We start from the raw sequence: 18,391 nt of genomic DNA, 5'->3' as shown, positions 1-18,391 counted from the left end.
TTGCAAGTTTCACATGCATCACAAAACCTCATTACAGTTTTTTTTTAAATGCATAAAAAAATCAAATCCAATGCAAAGTCAGGGAAAATCAGTTCTGCAACTGCGAATTTAATCTGGAGAGGTGCTTGATCATAAAATGATCAAGTGCATGGCTTCGTTTACTGCTCTTTGCATTGGATTTTTTTATTTTTTTAATCTATTTAAAAAACTGTAATGAGGTTTTGTGATGCATGAGCATGTGCAAATGCAAATGTAATGTGGAGGGATGCTTGCATAAAGTGATCAAGTGCATGATAGTTTACTGCTCAGATTCTAGAGGACATTTATGATTAATGCATTGAAACAATATGGACTCGAATGACATTACAAACTGACCTATTTCGAATGTGAGCACAATGCCTGGCATCAGTGAGTTTATTAAACAGCCTGTGGAGGGAGACACATCCTCGAGCCCGAGCAACAAACCCATCAAACTCCCGCAGCGGGAAACAACGGTAACGACCTGTTCTCCGCTCCCACATTCCTCCGCGGCGGCGATGATGACGTCACGAGGTCTTCCTCAAACATCCCTGGCACTCCGGACCCGACACCAGACCCTCCTCATCCTCTCCGGACCCGACACCAGACCTCATCCTCCCGGACTCACACCAGCTCAGGTGAGTTTCAGCAATATGAAGTATTAGCTTCGATAAAATCCAAACATTATGATTTATTAGAACATTATTTAATAAAAATGTGTTAAACAGTGATGTCTTTGCGTTTTGGGTTTGAAGTGAATTCATAAAACAGACTCTTGTGCAGAAACAGTTTATAATATCGTACAGTAAGTATGCGACTGATTGATATGCGCTGAAAGCGTTGTTTAAGTGTTTAATGGCGGCGTGTTATTGCATTTTTAATAGTTGCTTTAACTTTAAAAGACATTTCTAGAGAAGTATGCGCCTGGAGCTGAGCCAATGAAAGCAGAGAGAAGTGTTGTCACATGTTCAGCTGTGATGATGTACTGTGGTGTGAAGTGTTGTTCTGATGTGTTTAACCCATGTAGAACCAGTATGATGCTGGGAATCTTCCTGATAATGACAACTGTTGCCTGTGCTGTTGCTCAAGAGGCAGAAGAGCCCGTTTCATATACGGCGAGTGCATTATTAACCTGTCACGATTATTGATTCATACATCATCATAGATGATTAATGTAGAAACATTTCAAGCGACCAATCAGATTTGAGAGGCAAGTTTACTGTGTAGATCAAGTTTAGTCTTACAACCAGGGTTAGTGCTTCTACATCAGTGCGATTCACCATCAGCTCCCTCTGATTTGAGGGATAAGTTACGGTTAGGGTTATGGATAAGTTATGGTTAGGGTTAGGGTTATGGATAAGTTACGGTTATGTTTAGGGATACTTGATACGGTTACACATTTTCAGACAGGAATGTTGTTCCAGGATCTACATAATATGTTGATTTAGGAACATGTCTTATTTGGCAAAATCATGTTACCATTAATCGCCTGATCATGTTTATTCAATCTAATTGCAATTATTTGAGATAACTGCAAAAATTACCTTTTGCCATCTAAATAAGGGGATTTTAAATGATCATGAAATGGCATCAGATGTCCACGCTGAAATACAGCTAAAAGCACCCTAAACTGGTTGGCCTGTTTTAGCTGGTCTTCAGGCTGGTTTTATTAGAGGGGTTTGAACAAATTTTTATTTTTATTTTTAACCTTCCAGGGTGGTCAATCTGGGAGACCAGCTTAGGGTGCTTTTAGCTGTACTTCAGCGTGGACATCTGATGCCATTTCATGATCATTTAAAATCCCCTTATTTAGATGGCAAAATGTAATTTTTGCAGTTATCTCAAATAAGGGGTAGTAGGGCTGTAAAAACACTTCCTTCATTTGAAATGAAAATGACAGGCCTATTTACATCAGCTAAATAACAGGTGTGATTGTTTTGTTATTACAGCTCATATATGTGTTAAACTGACTGGTAAAACTAATGTTATTGTTCACAGCAGTGCACAGAAGGCTATGAATATGATCCCATTAAAGAGGTATGCAAAGGTAATAACATAGTATTGTTGATATAATACTCTCTCTCTGGCCTTGTATGGACAACTGTTGTGTTTCTGTCTTTGAGAAGGACACCGAAGCCCACAGTAACAGCAGTTTCTCTCCGTGTCTGAACAGATGTTGACGAGTGTGCCCTTGTTTCTGACGCCTGTAAAGGGGGCATGAGGTGCATAAACCACTACGGCGGATACCTCTGCCTCCCTCAGAACGCACAGATCTTCGTCAGCGATGGGGACGACTCCTCACACTCATCAAACCCTGTGAACCCACTGACCCCACAGACCCGCTGGAACCCCAGAGCCGGAGACGCGCGGTGCTCGCCTGGGTTCACACGCGACGGGCAGAACGTCTGTCAAGGTACGGCAGCGTCAGCCTCGTGTCTGAGGGACAGGCTCATGAGGGACATATGCACATATACATGTACAGGGAGAAGCTTAATGTGCAGAAGAGATACGAGTATGTACAGTACTAGGTGGCAACATAATATAATCAGAGATTTGAACAGGAGATAGAGTTGAAGACTGGACCGGAGGAGGAGAAGGCCGTGTATCGTAGCGTTTGATAGAAGTTAGTGAAGACACCCGAACGGCACTGATCTAGTCCAGCGAACAGGGAACGTCCTGGCAAGTTCTCTCAAAGTCATGAACAAACGTTCTTCCAGTAACATTGATAGAACGTTCATTCAGAGCTATCTGTTCTTTAAAAAAAAAAAACTACTTACTAATTTAGAGAACATTCCGAATTAATGTTCGCAAAATTATACAATGGAATGTTTCCTTAGTGTTCTCATATCTAACAAAAATTAATAAGTAAATAAATATTTTTAAAACGTTTAAATAAGTTTAAAATGAAAGTCGAGAGAACATTCAAAAATAACGTTTTTATATCTAATGGGAACGTTAGCAAAACATTCTTAGAACATGTTGTTGTTGCTGGGCTGAGCTTTAACTCTGCGTTTTTACCATCATGTAAATCAGATTGATGATGCTTTCTGATTTAGAATTGATGACGTAATTAAAGAACATTTTTGTGTGTGCATGTGCGTGCGTGTGCGTGTGTCCAGATGTAGACGAATGCGCTCAGGACACACACACCTGCAGTGCAGAGCAGACCTGCTTCAACACCAGAGGCTCTTACACCTGCCAGTGTCCTCCTGGACTCCAGAAACACAGAGAGCAGTGTGTGGGTGAGTGCAGACAGAAACAGCACTGGTCTGGGAACAGTGCTCGTGTGATCTCACTGGTTAAGATATTAGAGGGTCAGCTGGTTTTTGTTGGTTATTTTAACTCTAGCATGTAATATGTTTCTGACTTTCAATTATCTTCTCTATTGCCTCTCATGTCTGCAATGTCAAATAAATACTGCGGTTTATATTTAATTTATATCTCATGTTTCCTCTAAATGATAAGCTTGTAAAAGTAAAATAAATTAAGATAAATATGGTCTTTCAAAATAGTCTCAGTGATGCCCCAAAATTAAAATTCTTGGCCAAAAAAAGAGACACATTTCTTTACTTTTTTTTTTTTTCTAAAAAAAATTTGCCAAATCTTCCCCATAATGAATGAATGGTTGGTTGGTAACAATGTTTGCCAGCATTTTCTGTCATACACACTAAAGCGCTCATTGTGTTCAAAACAGACATTCTTGTTTATACTTATGCATTTAGCAGATGCTTTTATCCAAAGCCACTTGCAAAAGCAGTTTGTCACACAGTATTCATAATATACATTGCCAATTCTGTTAGCTAGATTAGGAAGCAAACTAGAGCAGAGGAGGAAGCAGAGAAGAAAAAGATGTTTTGCAGAAGATGTGTATTTTGATCTGCTTTTTGAGAGATGTGAAGTTCTGCGTCCATCAGAGAGGAGCGGAGAGAGAGAAGGTTCTGGATAGTGATGTGTGCCTCGTTGTGAAGGAATAGAAAGGCCTTGTGTGTTCAGTGACTGCTAGCGGTGGGAGTGTACTCTTGTCTCGAGGAACAATATTAGAACAATCAGCTTTGCATCTATATGTGCATTAAATTACAGGACACATTCTTCCGGTGCGTGCATTCCTGTGTATCTGTGTATCTGTTGCGTGCATGTGTGGAAGGTTCAGTCAATATATTTCTCATCAACCATCAACGTGAACTATCCGACTGTTAAGACTGAGGTCCCCCTCAGAATTCCCAGAAACCCCTGCAAATGTTTCATCAGATTTGGTCTATCAAACAATAATCAAAAACAAAAAGGAGATGTTACCATTATCACCCTGCAAATCTGTCAAGAATCCCATCGGTTATATGAGCAGTGTTTGTGTAAACCTCTTTGCAGACAGAAACGAGTGTCTGCTGTCACACTTCTGCATGCACACGTGTGTGAACACCGCTGGCTCTTACTACTGCGAGTGCAATGATGGATACCAGCTCGCCAGCAACAACCACAGCTGTGTAGGTGAGTTAAAGACCAGACCTGTGCGTGTGTGTGTGTGTGTTCCTGTTTTGGTGGACAAATCCTGTCCTTAACAACATGCATTTCTAATCTACTGCTCTTCCCTCTCTTTATAAGAAATACATTTGATTGAGCCAATGGGTTAAAATAGCATGGATTTAAAGGGGATTGTTGGAGTTAAGATTGCGGTCAGTGCTTTTAAGTGTTAGATTCACAGTAGAATATTCAATATTGGGCAACATACAGGAAGCTCCCTATATTTTAGAGTAATAGATTAAATAATAGACACAGTCGGTTACTCTTATGATCACTGTGTCAATACCATAAAGTGAAATAGATGTCCTTATGATAAATGGGCAAGAAGTCTCTCAGATTAGCTTGCTTCAAAGTTCTGCCAAGAATTTGATTTCAGATCTTTCACAAAGCAAGAGGAGGAGCTTCAAATTAAAGGTGAATCTGTTAGCACAACATATTTTAAAAGGAGAGCGAGAGCATTTGGGCTCAATCCCAAGGTTTCAAAGCTGTCATTTGCAAATCAACATTGTTCAGTTGTTCTGAGAACAGCAAGGAATGTGAAACTTGATAATGATGCCTAACTTGTGAATCAAAGCATGAACATCTTTGCCAATAAAATGTGTTCTTTGATCAACAACATGATAAGGAATTCCTTAGTGAGGAAAGGTTTCCTGCTAAAGCATTTGTATATGGAAATCATGCACTCAGTGGAAACTGAAGAACATACTGATAAGAATGGCTCTTAGAACCAGTACAAATACACCGAATGTGTCCAAGGTCCTGCGGGGAAAGATTTTATTGAGCCTCATGACAGAAGAACAGAAGAATGTTTTATAATCAGTTCAAAAGATCCATGTGTTGACCAACTGTAACTAAAAAACGAGGAATCTCGATTTTGCTTCTAGACTTGGTGAAGAAATACACTAAAGAACAACTTGAGAAAAAATGGCCATGTATATATGTGGACACCCCCTACTAATCAAAAACCAGGACGGAGATGGAGTACCAGAGGAGCAGGACCATGCTGCAGGATTGGAGAACCAAGCTGGATCCGGGGGATCGGAGGACCAAGGTGGAACCAGAAGATCGGAGGACCAAGGTGGATCCGGGGGATCGGAGGACCAAGGTGGATCCGGGGGATCGGAGGACCAAGGTGGATCAGGGGGATCGCAGGACCAAGGTGGATCCGGGGGATCGGAGGACCAAGGTGGATCCGGGGGTTCGGAGGACCAAGGTGGATCCGGGGGATCGGAGGACCAAGGTGGATCCGGGGGATCGGAGGACCAAGGTGGATCCGTGGGATCGGAGGACCAAGGTGGAACCAGAAGATCGGAGGACCAAGGTGGATCCGGGGGATCGGAGGACCAAGGTGGATCCGGGGGATCGGAAGAAAGAGGTGGAGCAGAGCAAAAGGTGTGAAGGTCTGGAAGTCCAAGGTGGAACCAGAAAATTAAAAGGCGAGGCCGGAAGGATGAGGGACTGCTGTGGAGCCAGAAGGGTTTGTAGGGTCAAGGCGGAATCAGGGGATCAGAGGGCCGAAGTGGAGGTCAAAGGTCCTAGGCTTAGGCCATGATTCGGAAGACTGGGAAGCCAGGGAATAGGAGAGAGCCGGTAGAGCATTAGGATGATGAGATGGAGGAAGGGCTAGGAACATGGGGGTGGAACTAGGTTAAATGAGAGCAGTGTCTAAGCAGATGGGAGAAGTGTTAAACTATACTGATCCAAATTTTATTATCATTAGGTATTAGTGCAAAACTTAATGTTACTACTGCAGTGTGTGAGTGTAGCTGCTGCTCTGATTTGAAGTGATGACACTCTAGCCACAGCATGTTTTAACTGATCTACAGGAATACTGATATTAATCTAAATATGGCATTGTGTGTGTTGCCCACAGTGCTTAAGCCTGATCGCAAGGATATTTCTATTTGCCAAATGTGAAACAACATTGAAAGTCAACACACTAGTGACTAGGTGGTACTTGAATGTTCTGGTTGGTTTGGGAACCACTGCTTTCATCTGATTGGCATTTCAAGAGTGCTGATATTTGTCTAAGCCAATAGCCGCGTGGGCAGCGCTCTGACATAGCTCAACTGTGTCTCCGGCGACCTGACTTCGACTGTCGGCTCGAGGTCCTTTGCCGATCCCGTTCCCCTCTCTCTGCCTCATGCTTTCCTGTCTGATCTGTAACTGTCCTGTTCAATAAAGGCATAAAAAGGCCAAATATATATATCTTAAAAAAGAGAGTGCTGATATTTAGTATTTATTTAAATTTCTTGTGGCATTTTTACCTTTATGAGTAGGGTTGGGTACCGAAACTCGGTGCCAATAGGGAACCGGTTCCGACGTAAACGGTAGTAACCAGACCGAATAAGAACGAAAATTTCGGTGCCTGATTTCGGTGCCTAACTTCATTAGGCACACACGCGCACACACACACACACACACACACACACACACACACACACACACACACACACACACACACACACAAGGTCTCTCGCTCTCTCTCTCTCCGCCGTGCGTGTGCTACACAGTTTGGAGCACAGTTCTGTCTCGCATGCGCGCTCTTTCTCGCAAGGTTTGGCTGCATTTCACGTGTGAAATTACGTGTCAGAACGCCCTCTGGGTGTGCCGATAGTCTGAATCCCATATAGAATCAAGCCAATTCATTGGCTGATGGCGCGGGCGCCGCATCGACGCACTTACGTCGTCATATTATGTTGGCGCGCGTGCGCCATCTGCTCCTCAGATTTCTCTGCCGAAAAAGGAAGCTGGTCGGCAGCGAGAGGAGCTTGGCAGCGTCCCGTTCCCTATTGAGAGCTATGTTACACCAGTAACCAGAGATGTTCTCTTTCATAGGTTCACTCAACGCTGCGTAGCTAAGAAGCAGTGGATTTGTAGGCTGCTGTATCACGTGCCGTTTGAACTGACGCGCTACAGCGATCTGTCACATTTCAAAGAGCCAAAACGTTATTTATTGTGTGAATCTCGTAAAAATATTGACAGAATCTGACAGCTGTGGATTTGTTCCATATCAAAAGTAACCTTCTCTGTCTTGTCTGTCGGTGTCCTCTTTGTCCGCGATTTTTCTGCGTGAAAAGGGTCATTTGCGTGAGTCTCACGGTCAATGCGTGAGAGTTGGCAGCTCTGCCTGCTAGTAATCTCTATTAATCTCCAGTATTATTACATTGTTTGATACAATATTGTTTCATTTGATATTATGTAAATATGAATTTTTATTTTATATTGGTTTTATTATTACCATATGTTACTTGTATTTATATTGTTTAAAGATTTAAGTTAATATTGTGTCCAGTTTGGCCCTGTAAATTAAAGAGTATTATTTTTTGATAAAGTGTGTGCGGTTTCATTTTCTTAAGTACCGATTTAAGAACCGTTTAAGCACCGGAACCGTTTAAAAAATACCGAGTAGGTACTGGAATCGGATAAAACCCAAACGATACCCAACCCTATTTATGAGAGTACATTTTTCGGAACCAGGAAGTCGTCAGTGCCGGATGGAACCAGTGAAGGATAAACGGCTTTAGGGGTGGGGATAACATGCCACATATTTTAACCAAAATATTGACACAGCAAAACAAGAACCAACAAAGGACAACTGAAACAAAGGGTTATATTATACACAGGCTAAGGATTAACTAAACTAGACACAGGTGAACATAATCAGCAGCTTAGGAAACAGATCACACACAGAAAGTAATCAACAGAAACTTTGAAATCTAATACAACAGAACAAAATACAAACTAAGAGTGCTTGGACATAAACCAGATATGACGTTAGCTTACTCACTATTAACTTTTTGTTTATTAAACGGTCATATAAAATATCACATTTGCAATTGTGCCCATTTTCAAGAAAAACAGCACTCTTGCTCATATGATATTGCATAACTACATTGTATCATATAAATGCAAGATGTTATAACAATATAGGTGTCATGGAACAGAAGATGCAGAAGATCGGTAATCTGAAGGTAAGTAGGCTGGTGGAAGTTCAGTGTTAAACGATGAGACCAGATAACTGTGACGAGGAGCGTGACTGCTTATGTAGGGGATGAGCCTGTGCAATGGAGCCATCACTGGACTCTGGTCAAGAGCTGGAGCCATCACTGGACTCTGGTCAGGAGCTGGAGCAATCACTAGACTCTGGTCAGGAGCTGGAGCCATCACTGGACTCTGGTCAGGGGCTGGAGCCATTACTGGACTCTGGTTAGGGGCTGGAGCCATCACTGGACTCTGGTCAGGGGCTGGAGCCATCACTGGACTCTGGTCAGGAGCTGGAGCCATCACTGGACTCTGGTCAGGAGCTGGAGCCATCACTGGACTCTGGTCAGTGGCTGGAGCCATCACTGGACTCTGGTCAGGGGCTGGAGCCATCACTGGACTCTGGTCAGTGGCTGGAGCCATCACGGGACTCTGGTCAGGGGCTGGAGCCATCACTGGACTCTGGTCAGGGGCTGGAGCCATCACTGGACTCTGGTTAGGGGCTGGAGCCATCACTGGACTCTGGTTAGGGGCTGGAGCCATCACTGGACTCTGGTTAGGGGCTGGAACCATCACTGGACTCTGGTTAGGGGCTGGAACCATCACTGGACTCTGGTTAGGGGCTGGAGCCATCACTGGACTCTGGTTAGGGGCTGGAACCATCACTGGACTCTGGTCAGGGGCTGGAGCCATCACTGGACTCTGGTCAGGGGCTGGAGCCATCACTGGAGTCTGGTCAGGGGCTGGAGCCATCACTGGACTCTGGTCAGGAGCTGGAGCCATCACTGGACTCTGGTCAGTGGCTGGAGCCATCACTGGACTCTGGTCAGGGGCTGGAGCCATCACTGGACTCTGGTTAGGGGCTGGAGCCATCACTGGACTCTGGTTAGGGGCTGGAGCCATCACTGGACTCTGGTTAGGGGCTGGAGCCATCACTGGACTCTGGTTAGGAGCTGGAGCCATCACTGGACTCTGGTCAGGGGCTGGAGCCATTATTGGGCTCTGGTTAGGGGCTGGAGCCATTACTGGACTCTGGTTAGGGGCTGGAGCCATCACTGTACTCTGGTTAGGGGCTGGAGCCATCACTGGACTCTGGTCAGGGGCTGGAGCCATCACTGGACTCTGGTCAGGGGCTGGAGCCATCACTGGACTCTGGTTAGGGGCTGGAGCCATCACTGAACTCTGGTCAGGGGCTGGAGCCATCACTGGACTCTGGTTAGGGGCTGGAGCCATCACTGGACTCTGGTTAGGGGCTGGAGCCATCACTGGACTCTGGTCAGGAGCTGGAGCCATCACTGGACTCTGGTTAGGGGCTGGAGCCATCACTGGACTCTGGTCAGGGGCTGGAGCCATCACTGGACTCTGGTTAGGGGCTGGAGCCATCACTGGACTCTGGTTAGGGGCTGGAGCCATCACTGGACTCTGGTTAGGGGCTGGAGCCATCACTGGACTCTGGTCAGGAGCTGGAGCCATCACTGGACTCTGGTTAGGGGCTGGAGCCATCACTGGACTCTGGTCAGGGGCTGGAGCCATCACTGGACTCTGGTTAGGGGCTGGAGCCATCACTGGACTCTGGTCAGGAGCTGGAGCCATCACTGGACTCTGGTTAGGGGCTGGAGCCATCACTGGACTCTGGTTAGGGGCTGGAGCCATCACTGGACTCTGGTCAGGAGCTGGAGCCATCACTGGACTCTGGTTAGGGGCTGGAGCCATCACTGGACTCTGGTTAGGGGCTGGAACCCACGTGTGTGCAGCCCACACTTCTAAAATGGCTGTGGGCATAATGGTCAGCTCTGCATTCTCAGGAGCTGACACTGGGGTGGGAACAGGCTCTGGAATTTCTCTCACTGGAACAGACTGGAGAATTCCTCTCATTCATACAGACTGGTGAATTTCTCTCACTGGAACAGACTGGTGAATTTCTCTCTCTTGAATAGACAAGGTGAATTTCTCTCACTGGAACAGACTGGTAAATTTCACTGACTGGAATGGATTTGGAAGTGGATTCTGGATGTAGGGACCTGAGAGGGGAAGATTTCTTCAGGGCCTTTCAGACGGAAATAACTGCAGGCCACTTTCGCTCCCAGGTTGGCACTGTTCAATACCAACTTCTGTGCTCGAGGGAAGACTGGAGACTCTGGCTTGGCGGCCATGACGGCTGGTGACACTTGTGCTCGCACGAGGAGTGAAGATGGCGAAGGACTTGGAAGGAGACTGGTGGTGTATGATCGCTTGATGGACAAAACCTCTGATGGCTGGAGTGGACTGGAGAGAAAGTGACTGAATGGAACTGGTGTCTTCTTCAACCTCGCCAACAGAGAGGGAAGAACCACCTAGCCACAGCACATGATCAATGTAGCTCTTGAGGGAACAAGTGGTAGCTGACGCCGGTATCTGGTGATAAAGATGGTCATCTAATCCACCCCAAAACATGATCTTCATGGTACCATCATTCCATGGAACCAAGTTGGAAAGTTCAGGAAATTCTCTTACCTAATCTTCAATTGGATGACCATCTTGAAAAATGGAGATGAGCAGATTCGCTGGATCTCTAGAGGTGAGGGAAAGGCTCATAGTGCGGCTTTTGTTGTTGTTGTTTGGTCTGGTCTTCTGTCATGGAACAGAAGAATGCAGATACAGGTAACGTCTGAACAGAGTCTTTTGAATAACACACATGAAGTTAGCAGGTAAGTCTCTGGATAGCAGATTTTTATGGTGATACTGGCCAGTGAGTGACAGGTCTTATCTGTTGCAGGTTGAGATGAGAAGTGACCGGAGGACTGAAGTCAGGCAGACGAGGATACACAGAAGACTGAAGAAGACGAAGGGCTGGACAGTTCGATGCACAGGTAGGTAATCCGAAGGCAAGTAGTCAGGTGGAAGTTCAGCGTTCAATGACGAGACCAGATAACTGTGATGAGGAGCGTGACTGCTTAGGGGATGAGCTGGTGCATGGGTGATGAGTGATTATCTGTGGAGGTGTGATAATGGCTGACTGAGGGCAGGTGGGGACCAGACGGGATGCTGGGAAGTGTAGTTCTGGTGACTGGGCTGGTGACTTGGGACAATAGGCATTTTTGCTCCCATATCTTGATTTTCAGTGACATTCTAATAAGCTTCAGTGAAAGTGTGCACTATTAAGGCCTGTTTTTTTTGGGCGCCGGGGTGGGGGAGGTTGGGGGGGGTTGGGGGATAAAAGTGATTGACATAATTGATAATATCAGCTCACACATCATTAAAACAACAATTACAATATTATCCTAGACGATACATATCGCATACTCCTGCTTGATGCTTTGACTTGTTTTGGAAATGTTTTTATTGTGGGAGAGGAAATTTATGAACTAACTGGCCAAATAATGTCTGAAATATATCTTGCTATTAACTGACATTAAAAAATATTATTTCAATTTTGGATTTGGCTTGTGTTTCAGATGTGAATGAGTGTGATCTGGCTCAGCCGTGCCAGCATCAGTGTTTCAACCTGCTGGGCTCGTACATCTGCCAATGTGATCGGGGTTATGAACTCGCCCCGGATTCAGTCTCTTGTGTGGGTAAGTGTTTATTCTGCATGTTCCTGTGCTTGATTTAAATATGCTTGATCTGAGTACACTGCCTACTTTCTCGAAGGCATTAGTTAAAGCAGTGAAACACGCTCCGTGCTTATATAGCGATGAGAGCTGCCAAAAGATCCTAAAGAAATTATTTCACTTAGATAAGTGTACACCACATTTTGTAAATCAGCAGTCCACAAGAGGGCGTTACAAATATTAGTTGACAAGAAAGTGCTGAATTAAACCAGACATTCAAACATTTTATATATTAATTTAAATATGCATCAATATTTAAAAAAATACCCTATTGTAATAAAATATAATGAATTATTTATGGGCCAGTTGTTTAATGTCTGTGATCCATTGCGTTGTTATGTGAAGATCGCATTCGTAACATGACATTCTGACTAGCACATAACATGCATATTACATATTTGATTTGTATATTTGTGATTAATTTCATATGTTTGGGTTGAGTTAGTTAACCTGCTTACAAAGTGCTTAAGTTTACCGATGTTCATTTACTCAACAAAACCAAAATGCATTTGAATGTGCATTTTTATCTAAAATTCACCAAATGTTCGATTTCCACATTTTAATTGGACCGCAGCACAAAATGTCATTCTTCATCATCAGCTAGATTGTTCTCAGCCTTGTTTTAGACAAAGATCACGATGCCTTAAGTCAAGTCACCTGTAGGCAATTTCCAGTTCAGCTGTAAAGCAGCTCTAAAAGACAATAGTGTCATCATTCAGATCATATCAGTTTAGTGTTGATTCAGTTCAGTTCAATAACTGAGCAAAGGTCATCAATTATGAAACAATAGTGTGGTTATTCAGCTCAAGTCAGTTCGAGTTTTGTTCTCATCTGACAGTGTCAGTGCAGTCAGATCAGTAAATCGCTCCTTATATGTGACGGTTGGTTGAGTTGTATGTTGTTCTGGTGTGTGTCCAGACATCGATGAGTGTGCGTTCTCCAGCTACATGTGCCAGTATGTGTGTATGAACAGCCCGGGTGGATATTCCTGCTCCTGCCCAGACGGATATCAGCTGCAGAGAACAAGAATGTGTCAAGGTATCGGCCTCCTCCTTCATAAGATATAATGCTTGTCTTTGCCTGGCCTTTTTTCTCTCCATCCACACCCAGATATTTCACATCAGAGCAAGATGGCCAGGAATTCCCAAACACATCATGGAAACAATGCTGGGCTCAAATGTTGCTTCACCCCCTGTTATTTTTATTTCTTTAATCGATATGCATGAAACAAAAAGGCTGTTTATTTGTTCTAAACCGAGGGAAAGATATTAGCTTACGGTTGTGTTTGTGTGTGTGTGTGTGTGTGTGTGTGTGTGTGTGTGTGTGTGTGTGTGTGTGTGTGTGTGTGTGTGTGTGTGTGTGTGTGTGTGTGTGTGTATCTTGCTACAGTCTTGTCATGGTGCCCAACAATAGGTGTGCTCATGTAAATGGAATTTCCATTGGCAATTTTACACTCTTAGGTAAAAAAAGGTTAAATGGAGTTCTAAATAGACTTTACGCCAAAAGGGTTCTATGTATATAAGGAGCATTTTTTTAAATGATGGCATAATACTTTCAGGTTATTTAATTTTTTTGTAATTAAAACCAAAATTAATTCATTATAACTAAAGCCACAAAACGATCTCATGATGGGAAACCCCAAAATGTTCTATATATGAAGTGCCCTTTAAGGTTCTAGAACCTCTTTTTCTAAGAGTGTACTTCTGTAATTTGACGCATTTCTCATAAATTACAAGACAGCAGTGCAATCAAAGCAACATAAGATAGCACATTAATCAGGAAAAGCTCATTTAAAGAGATGAGTTTTAAGAAGAGATTTAAAAGTAATAAGACAATTGTGCAGATTTATAAGTTAAAAGCTGAATCACGTACTAAACGCGATATTTATAAGTAAGCTAGTGTAATTGATGAAGAACAGGAGAGATGTGCTCAATGGAAGTGGTTCTAGTAATTATGCCGGTGGCTGAGTTCTGGACCATCTGAAGTCTATGGAGAAGTTCGAGAGATAGCCAAATAGGAGAGAGTTACAGTAATAGATGTGTGAAGAAACTAGAGCATGTACAAGATGCAACTGGAATGGACAAAGACAACTGATGCTCGTATGTGGGAGTATGCTGAGCGAGTGACATTATCAACGTGTGTTTCAAACGACAAGCCACTATCAATGGTGACTCCCAAACTCTTAACCCTAGAAGACGGGGAAATTATAGAATTATCAATGTTAAGTGAAAAGCTGTCCAAATTGGATTTAGTGCCAACAAGAAGAACCTTAGTTTTATCTGTATTTAGCTTGAGAACACTTTCACAAGCACCAGGATTTGATCTCATCTACACAGTCCAAGAGGGAAGAAGAAAGAAGAGTAAAATTAGGCTTGAAGGCCCAATAGAGCTGAGTGTCAGCCACATCGCAGTGGAAATTAATACCAAATTTCCTACAAATTTGCCCAAGAGGTAATAGGTAATAATAAAAGAGGGCCCAAGACGGAGCCTTGAGGAACACCAGGGGTAACAGATGAGGAATGTGATCTGAAGTTTATTCTGAAGACAAATTGAGTGTGACCGGAGAAATAGGATCTAAACCGAGTGAGAGGGACCCCAGTAATACCAATAGAGATTAATTTATCAAAAATAACTTGATAAAAATTGGTATTAAAGGCAGAACTTAGACAAATAGACAAGTTAAGTTTAGAGTCCAAGATGCCAGATTTCTTAGCCATTCGAGTTATTTGATTCGAGTTGTTTGGAAGTTGTAAGATCTGCATTCTCATATATTATATATATATATATATATATATGACATATTGCTAATCACAATCTTTTCTCTGGAATGGAAGACATCAATGAGTGTGACACGGGCCATGAGTGTAGGGAAGATGAGATGTGCTGGAACTATTACGGAGGGCACCGCTGTTACCCGCAGAACCCGTGCCAGGAGCCGTACGTGCAGACGGCCCAAAAGTAAGTCGGGACCCTTTAAAGCTTTGATCTAACTCATTTAAGCATGGGGAAAAAGAGTAATCTTCTTGCTTTGCTTCCTAGCCGGTGCTCGTGTCAGTCCGCGGCCGCGTGTCGAGGCCTGCCACAGTCTATAGTTTACAAGTACATGAGCCTTCATTCAGAGCGCAGCGTACCGGCAGATATCTTTCAGATTCAAGCCACAAACATCTTCCCCAGCGCGCACTACACCTTCAGGATCAAAGCTGGCAATGATGGAGGAGAGTTCTTCCTTCGGGTGAGTAACAACACGGAAAACTGTCCTAAGCCCTTGCCAAATCAGCCATGGCTTCAGTGCAGCACCTGAAACCACTTCATTATATTATTACTTTCTGCCAGAACATATTCTTGGCTGTTTTAAACATGTTTAACCCTTGTGCGCCCGTATGGACATTTGTGTCTTTTTCAGTTTGTTTGTTTTTTGATCATTTTACCAATGCCAACTGCATACATTTTGGCACAGGTGTGTATTTTTATTTTACCCCCATTTCCTTGAAAAAAAAAACGATTTTGCACTTGTAACACAGAACAGTTTCACTCAAAAATGTCCGCATTGAAAGCCATTAAAACTGCAATCCCAGGGCCATTTAACTATAAAACGATGCAGTCTTTGTCAAAAGACTTTCAAAATTTCAAGGCTTCAAAATTAAAAAATGTACTATTTTTTACCAGATTGTGCCAATTTCTCAGGTTTGGCCTTTAAAGCAAATACTCACTTTATTCCTGACTCACTTTATTATTGAGAGCCCATTGGATACATCATGCAGCTATAATTGTGTGTGTGTGTGTGTTGGTGTGGATGTCAGAGTGTGGTTTGAATGTGTGTAAAAAAATGATGTGTGTGTGCGTTTTTGTACTCTACTGCAAATCACAAATCCAGTTTTAATCTGTGTTTCCGTTTCACAACACAAAGTTTTACTGCGTCTAATGGGGAAATCTGGCACTGAAAGCTCATTTTTATCAACCTCAAATTTGGAACACAGCAGTTTTAACATAGTTTAATCATTTTCATAAACTTAAACCTCTGTTACTTTTGTTTTGTATCACTTTTTCACTTTTTTTTACTTCAGCAATAATCTGCCAAGGGTCTTCTTTAACATGAGACCAAACTCTGCGCTCCTAAGCTTAACATTTTATGACAATATTTTTTGACACGGACAGTTTTGTCCACTATGGACCTACGTATGTGTAACTGTTTTTAAATGACGCACAAGGGTTAAAGTGGTGGCTTCATTTTAGCATTGTCAATTTGTTTTTAGTGGTTTTGAAGCAGAAAGAAAACATAAGCAAAGATTGTTTCAAAGCATGTTTACAGTGATAAGCAGAGAATGATTCAGAGTTGAGTTCGGCTGAGCTCTAGGAGAAAACAGTGTGTGTGTGTGTGTGTTCGTCTGAAGTCAGTTCAACTGTTGTGGTCCGACCACTGGGTGGCGCTGTAAGACAACACGCCATTCATTGGCAAATGCAGAGTTACTGATCACACTGTGCACTCAGTCTTTCCTTCTTATCCCGTTTGAGCAGATAGACAAGGCGGTGTTTATCACGTAATCCAGTGTTGTTTTCCCTGGTCGCACAACATCAAATATTAATGTCTTGATCGTGTTGAACTCAAGTTCAGAAAACAGGAAGACATTAGGCAAGAGCAGAGCGGGATACTTCACACTGGGGAAATAGAGTTAAACTTGGGTTAGTTCAGAAGTGAATGTAATTCCTATGGCTTTCCATTAGAGATATGTAGATCTGTTGAGACGGCGCTGGATCGGGTTATGGGTTTATTTCAGCATTTGGTGAGTAATGTGAGTTTAAAAAGAACGTCACCTTTTAAAAACACTCTTTAATTCAGGTGTGTGTGTGTGTGTGTGTGTGTGTGTGTGTGCGTGTGTCTGATTTGTGTGTGTGTGTCTGATTTGTGTGTGTGTGTGTGTGTGTGTGTGTGTGTGTGTGTGTGTGTGTCTGTGTGTGTGCGTGCGTCTGTGTCCTTGTGTTTGTGTCTGTGTCTCTGTGTGTGTGTGTGTGTGTGTGTGTGTGTGTGTGTGTGTCTGATTTGCATGTGTGTGTGTGTGTGTGTGTGTGGCTGATTTGCATGTGTGTGTGTGTGTGTGTCTGATTTGCACGTGTGTGTGTGTGTGTGTGTCTGATTTGCATGTGTGTGTGTGTGTGTGTGTGTGGCTGATTTGCATGTGTGTGTGTGTGTGTGTCTGATTTGCACGTGTGTGTGTGTGTGTGTGTGTGTCTGATTTGCACGTGTGTGTGTGTGTGTGTGTGTGTGTGTGTGTGTGTGTGTGTGTGTGTGTGTGTGTGTGTGTGTGTGTGTGTTCTCTGCATCAGCGCTTCAGCAGTGTCGGAGCGATGCTGGTGTTGTCTCAGTCTCTGGAGGGTCCACTGGAACTGATCCTGGATCTGGAGATGATCACTCAACACACACTGATGAACTCTCGCTCCAGCTCTTTACTGCGACTCACACTCGTCGTGGGACCCTACGCCTTCTGACACTCCTGCTGCTTCACACACACACACACACACACACACATCCGGGCGCGCGCTGTAAAGAACCGCCAGGAGTCCTCACACACACCGACTCTTACTCAGCGCTCCAGACACACACTAACATGTTGCTGATGTGCCGATCATTTTAAATAAAACTGGTTAAAACAATATTGGTTTCTTCATATTATATCATCAGTCGTGATCGGCTGATATGTAGTTCAGTATTAGTTCATATTTAGCTCTCCTTGATCTGTAATGTGTTCATAAACAGAATATGAGCATGGAATTTTGAACAAAAATACACACTCACACACTCTCACACACACACGGTAACCCTTTACTTGAAGCGGTGTGACTAAGACTGACATGACACACATCATGAATATGAAGGAGGGTTTATGCATGTTTATGATAATTGTCATTAAGTGTCATTCGCTCAATTATGACATTTTAATGCAAATATGACATTGTTTGAGATGTCTTTGTTATGACACCTTGACATTACTAAGACAACACAACCTGTCATAAATATGTCATAAACAGTTAATTATCAAACTTAAGAAACGTTACATTAAACGAGTAAATCAAGTTGTCATGACAAAGACACTGACAGGTTATGATGTATTGGTTGATGTCAAGTTGTCATAACAAAGACATCTCAAACAATGTCATATTTGCATTAAAATGTCATAATTGAGCGAATGACACTTGATGACAGTTGTCATAAACATGCATAAAATCTCCGTCATGTGTCCTGTCATGATTATGAAGGCGTCATGTCAGTCTTATGCACACCCCTT

The 18,391-nt window shown here is 43.2% G+C and overlaps 1 protein-coding gene across 1 annotated transcript; it reads left to right on the top strand.

The window, feature by feature from the left end:
- The first annotated feature begins 297 nt into the window (after positions 1-297).
- efemp1 (EGF containing fibulin extracellular matrix protein 1) lies at positions 298-17,884 on the top strand. The gene is made up of 11 exons (XM_056270140.1): positions 298-656; positions 1,046-1,133; positions 2,017-2,065; positions 2,192-2,431; positions 3,138-3,260; positions 4,384-4,503; positions 11,955-12,074; positions 13,029-13,148; positions 14,945-15,068; positions 15,150-15,342; positions 17,433-17,884. Exons 2-11 carry the CDS (start codon positions 1,053-1,055, stop codon positions 17,592-17,594), a joined length of 1,332 nt encoding a protein of 443 aa, XP_056126115.1. The 5' UTR covers positions 298-656; positions 1,046-1,052; the 3' UTR covers positions 17,595-17,884.
- The last annotated feature ends 507 nt before the right edge of the window (positions 17,885-18,391 follow it).

The sequence above is a fragment of the Rhinichthys klamathensis genome, unplaced genomic scaffold (genome assembly GCF_029890125.1).
Source record: "Rhinichthys klamathensis goyatoka isolate OS25496 unplaced genomic scaffold, OSU_Roscu_1.1 h1tg000297l_1, whole genome shotgun sequence".
Taxonomy (NCBI): Eukaryota; Metazoa; Chordata; class Actinopteri; order Cypriniformes; family Leuciscidae; genus Rhinichthys; species Rhinichthys klamathensis.
Note: the sequence above shows the minus strand (reverse complement) of the source record. Positions and strands in the feature narration are given on the sequence as shown.